Source organism: Drosophila albomicans, chromosome 2L, assembly GCF_009650485.2.
Source record: "Drosophila albomicans strain 15112-1751.03 chromosome 2L, ASM965048v2, whole genome shotgun sequence".
Taxonomy (NCBI): Eukaryota; Metazoa; Arthropoda; class Insecta; order Diptera; family Drosophilidae; genus Drosophila; species Drosophila albomicans.
The window spans coordinates 9201063-9207062 of record NC_047628.2 but is presented as its reverse complement, the minus strand read 5'-3'; the positions used below and the strand labels follow the sequence as shown (position 1 = coordinate 9207062).

At 35.8% G+C, this 6000-nt stretch overlaps 1 protein-coding gene across 1 annotated transcript in view; it reads left to right on the top strand.

The window, feature by feature from the left end:
* Window positions 1-2954: 2954 nt before the first annotated feature.
* The window catches only part of LOC117564087 (developmental protein eyes absent), a 38964-nt gene continuing 35918 nt past the window's right edge, over window positions 2955-6000 (top strand). Inside the window, exon 1 of the mRNA XM_034242717.2 lies at window positions 2955-3560. Within this exon, the coding sequence (XP_034098608.1) occupies window positions 3507-3560 (54 nt within the window). The 5' untranslated portion in view covers window positions 2955-3506. The remainder of the gene's footprint in view (window positions 3561-6000) is intronic.

Sequence of the window (6000 nt, the reverse complement as noted above, 5' to 3'; positions counted from 1 at the left end):
CATTGTCCGAGGCAGTTAAACAAGACGCTTTTCAGCTCGTAAAACATGGCTAAGGGGTTTGAGTTTTGGGTCCGAGTTCTCTTTTTCTCTTTTTTTTTTTTGGTTATTGTTTTGGATAATAAAGTTATTGATTTGTGTTTAAGTGGCGTGGGTGAAACGCCACGAAGTCAGCAGACAATGCTGTGGGTCCCTTTTAACTATAGACAATCCAGAGAAAAGGTGAAACAAACGAATTAATGTGCCACAAAAATAATTTTGTGGCAATCTGCTTGCATTTATCTGTTTATTTGGTTTATTAAATGCTGAGCTGTTTAAGGCCTTAAGCTGACGCCTGTCAATTGCGACATGAGCAAGTCACGTATCTCCCGAATCACACACACACACACACACATACACATTGAGATTGTTCTGACCTCCCCACACTTTGCTTGACTGCAGATCAGGTTTTTGGGGGGCAGCTTGAGGAATGAAGCATGAGGCATGGGGCGTGGGCGTGGGCAGGCGGCGCGTTTAAGTAGCTTAAACAGACGCGGTGGTCCAGGGCATAACTTTGTCTAATGACTCGGAAATCCGTCACTAATAATAAAAGCCAAGGCTATAAAAGGCAGCGAGCATTTGAGACGTCAGCGTTCAGCGTTCAACGTTCAGCATTCAGTTGAGTTCAGTTCGACGTTTTAAGTCAAGTCAAGTCCACTCAGTTCTCTTGCTCTTGCTTGGATCTCTCTCTCTCTCTCCCTCTTTCTGCTTCCCCTCCAGGCTACAGTTGCATTGGTTCTGCATTGAGAAGTGCGGCTCCGTTGTCTGACATTGAGCACGTGTGTCTCATAATCCTATTACCTCGAGAGCAGTTGTCGATTGCCGATTGTCGTTGCCTCTTGTTCTTGTTGTTTTTGCTTTGCTGTCTGTTGTCGTTGGTTTTATGAATGAATTTACAGTGCAAGCAAAAAAATAAAAGCAACTTATTTAAATGCTAATTTATGAATGAAAACTAGACTACATCCAGCACACTAAACTGCAAGTATTGTGTTACATCCGGAGGTAGAAATAAATTAATATTTCAAAAATAGCTTTTAATTGCAATAAGAATTTTTTTTATATTACTTCTGGATATTCTAAAGCTAAGTATGAAATTTTAAAGCCTTTTCAATTTAGATTCCTTACTTTATTAATATTTATTCACATTAATTAAGTTTAGTTAATTTCAAGATTTAATCTGTGTAGTTTTCGTTATGCACAATTATAACTTGAGTAAATATTTCCTTGTAGCTATCACATTTAAAAACACAAATTTTGTTCGGAACTCTTTAACTATAATTTAGAAAATTGAAATTAATTGAAATCTACAGGCATTCCAATTGTTATTAATAAGGGTGAACATAATACACTTTTTGCATTGCAATTTAATAATTAGGTAAAATTAGGCGTAATGAAGAACCACAGACAACAGCAAATGTGCATTAATTACTATGTAATTATAATATCGAAATTGTTTTCAACGACAATTCAATTGAACTACATTGTAAAAAAAAATCACAAAAGATTCTGCGAATTATTTTATGTACATATTTATTTATAAAATTATATTATTTATACTAGGTTTGACTTCAGATGAGTTATAATTGCGTGTTCTATAAACAACGAGAAATTAATTAATTTAAGTGCTTTAAAGATTAAAGGAGTTTAAAGTAAAGTTGGTGGGCAAGCGTTGTAAAAGCAATTTAAAGTGCTTTTAATATTGAAATCGAGTCAATTGTAGCTTTGTATGCGAGGAGAAGGGCACGCCCCCACAACTCTCACTCCATTGAGCGCATTTCTATTTTTACCGTGCTGCTCTTCCTCTTCTTCTTTTATGGTGTTGGGGTGCTCCACGCATGCGTCGTGTTGGTTGCGAGGGTTGCAGGAGCCGCATTTCAAAATGGCTGCGCAAATATTTGATTATCGTCTGGGGACTTGGCGCTGTTTTTACTCTTGTTCTTGCTCTTGTTCTTGTCCTCGTTATCGTTCGAGTTGCTGTTGTTGTTGTTGTTGTTGTTAAGCCTAACTGTTACTGTCGCAATTCATTGAATTTGCAGGGCTAATTAAACACGTTAACAACTGTCGCGATGCGATGAAGCGTGCAGGGATAACTTGCCATTGGGATCGTCGCCAGTTTGAACCGTCGCCAGACGTCAGACGCCAGCCAAAAGATATTGCACAGTCTGTTGCCCTGGTTCCGATTTGGCCACAGACTCAAACACAAATTCAGATACTGATTATATGGTATTGGTATTAAAAATTGTGGATCTCTAGTTCTTATTCTGGGGCTAAAGACCAGCGGCTTGAAGCTATCCCTATGTCTCGGGCACAGTCATCGCTGCCTAATGCGTATGGACAGCTTGCCTGGCGCCCAATCAAGTGTTTTCAAATTGGGTTAAGCGAGTACTGCCAAAAACAAAAAGAAAGAGAAAACCAAAAACCCAAATACAAGGGATCCCAAATACAAAAGAAAAAGCATAAAGCGAGAACAGAACTGCAAGCCCCGTTCGTGGAAACGAAAGCGCTTCCAGGAAGTCTTGAGTGCTGCCCACTTGCTGCTCAATTGCAAATGCCGTTAATGCTTCTAGCAGATATTTATCCTGGCGCCGCCCTAAAACCTAACCGAAAATCACTCACATCAAATTTCACTCAATTTTGTACACAGCCGCAATACACTCAAAGCGCGCGCTCATCGCATCGGTTGGAGAGCGAATACGACGAGTGCGCTAGAGTGAGAGAGAGCGAGAGAGAGAGTGTGAGCATCAGGGCAAGGGCAAGCAAGCGAGACGACACAATCAAGTTGAGTAGAATGAAGCTTCATCATGTATGCGAAGTTGTTGTTGCTGTTTTTGGTGTTCTGCGTTGTGTTCGTTTCATCGTTCGTTCGTTCCATGCGACGCCGACGCTTTCGATGGGCAGCAAATGGGCGAAATTCAGTTGACACTCAGCTTTATGTGACATTCGTCGCGAGAGCGGACCACAAGCAGAAAACAAGCAAGAACAATAAAAGCAGCAGCAGCAAAAGCAAAAGCAAAGACGACGACAACGATCAAAGTTTAAGTTAAAGGCAAAAGTGAACAGCAAAGGCAAGAGCAAAAGCAAGACCTAAACGGTAAAAAGTTTTGCTGTGTTCCGTCGGCTTAATGAAACCAATGACAAGTAAAACAACAACAAGAAATATATAGATATGAGCATGAATAAATACAAAACAACCATACAATTAATTTGACACAAATTAATTTGCGTAACGGAACTGCTCAATTAACACAATTCACAAGCGACGCGCGTGCAATAAATAAAACATCAAAATAATTTACAAAATTTTCGTTCGCTTCGCTTTTTGCTCTGATTGGTGTGTGAAATAACAGCAACAATAATTGTAATAATAATAGTATTTACCTAAAGTGTTAATTAACAATCGCAATGCACACTCAGGGGCAGCTCGTTTGATTAGCAGCGACAACAGCAGCAACAACAACAACGCCTGGAATATGTTGTATAATGTACCGTGCTATCAAAACTTTTCAACACTGGATTACTACAAGGTAAGCGTTAGTTTTAATACCTACTCTCTTAGTAAATGTAATGGTCGCAAATAAAAAAATTGGGCGTAAAATCTCTTTCTTCTTGAGATTTTAAATTTGCCGCGCAAAGTTAGCGAAGACACAAACCATGGCACGATAAAGGGACAATACACCTCTGCAAATTAAATTTCTTCTCCGTGGTGAATTGTCTAGCGAAAGATCGTAGGAGAAGGAGACGAGCTTTGTCACTTTGGCAACGACAGCTCTCATTCTTTTCTTATTGGACTACGATCAGAGACGGATGCATTCTTGGTTGATGGTGTTTTTAATAAAACAAATATAAAACACATGCATCACCAGAATATAAAAGACAAACATAATCTGTCATTATCATCAGCATCCATCGATGCTTCTTTGCTTTGAGCAAAGAAAAGAATCCAGCTCGTTACGCTTGCTACGCAAAGGTAATTATTTCTATGAAATAATGAAATTTTACATTGGTCCTAACTTCGTATTTTTTCTCATATGTAGATTGTGAAAATTCGTCTAAGCCGTCATTATTTTCTATTAAATAATACGGATAGACAAAATTCTACACCTATAGTGGATTTGAATTCCACAATTCCGGCGCATGTTAGTCAGCGGAGGCCGACTATTTCGTGCCGGAAGCCTTTTTATATTTCTGGTCTGCCGCCTGCAGAACCAAAAAAATGCAACAACAGTGAAGTGCAGTGCATCTCTGGGCAGATCACTCTTGCACCACTGTGCCGAGCCGCGCAAGGCTCTTGTACCAGAATCGTCACTTCTCTCGTTTGCCGCTTCTATCGTTCGCCGTCTCCACTCAGCAGCAGCAGCATCAGCAGCAGTGCAATGCCAGTGCCAGTGCTAGTGAAGATGTGTAGTGCAAGTTTGTGAATAATAGTATGACAAAAATAAGTTTGTTTAAAGTTAAAAGGTCATACAATAGTTGTTCACAGAGGCAATAAGAAAAGGGGTAAAAGCCCAAATAAAAAGCAACAAGATTTGCATTTGCCGTCAATTAATATATTGACAACAACAATTTAGTTGCCATACATATAAAATAATAAGTAACGAAAAAGATAACGAAAAGTAAAGAGAAATATCAATTGTAATTTGGCACTTATTTTTTTTTGCGCTATTTTTTTTTTGGTTTGCTTTGTTTTGTTTACCATTCTTGCCCTAGGCATTAAAGGGTATATCCAACGTGAAACACAAAAATTAAAAAATATATAAATAAATAAATAATGCAAATATAATCTCGTACATAATAACAAGCCACCATAAAACCCTGTGCACAACAATAATAATTATGACAATGTGTGTGTATGTGAACAACCAAACAAAAGTATATACCCTATAAGGTATATAAACAATCATTATTATCATCATCATTAAAATCATCGTCATCATCAACATCATCATCACCAACAGCAACAACATCATGAAGGCCTTCGTCGTGGAGTTCTGTCGGGTAAGTTTTAAGTCCGAGTGTCCGAAATAAAAATACATAAAAGAAGTTTTATAACATAAATATTCGTACATATGTAATTACATACATACATACATACATATGTTGGTGCCTGTTCGGCCACGCAGCAGCTGCCCACAGTTTTGCTTGCATTGTATTTTTCATACTTCTTCGCAGTTGCGAAAGCTTCAAACAGCATATGAGCTGTCGGCTGATACCCTAACTTTTGGGTCAGGCCTATACCTTTTTAGTACTGATTTGCTTCCGCTTGTATTGTCACTATTATTATTGTTTGTTGGTACAGCACAGTGGTTTGAACATGATTTACAAATAAAAATTAATAAAAAGTCAATATTAATTTTGGATAAATAAAATATAAAAAGTAAATATAAATAAAATAATAACAATTAAAATAAAATAATGAAACTTATAAATAAAATAAATAAAAATTAAATAATAAATATGATTCAATAATAAATACAATAAAATAAATATTAAACATGAGTAAAAATATTAAACCAAAAATAAAAATAAATTCAATACAATTTTTTTTTGTTTAAATATGATTAAAATATTGCAAAATAATTAAATTAAAAAAAAAAAAAAATAAATCAATAAATAAAAATTATAAAAGTGGTTGAGATATTAAAAATCAATAAATAAAAAAAAATAAATATTTAAAATAAGTAAATAAAAAAAAAATGTTTCATAATACAACAAAAATAAAATAAATATTAAAAAATACAAAAATAACGATTTGAGAAGAAAATAAAGATTTTAAAGTAAAAATAGTAAATTTAATAGAAAAACCTCATGTTTGCTAAAGCGCGCATCCAAAAATAGTTGCCAAAATTTGTTTGCTTATGAATTATTGATTGTTTATTAAATATTATTAGTTTTTACATCTTCTTTTTTTTTAGTTATTATTGTAAATGAGTAGTAGCCGTTGCTAATAAAAAAATGAATATTGTA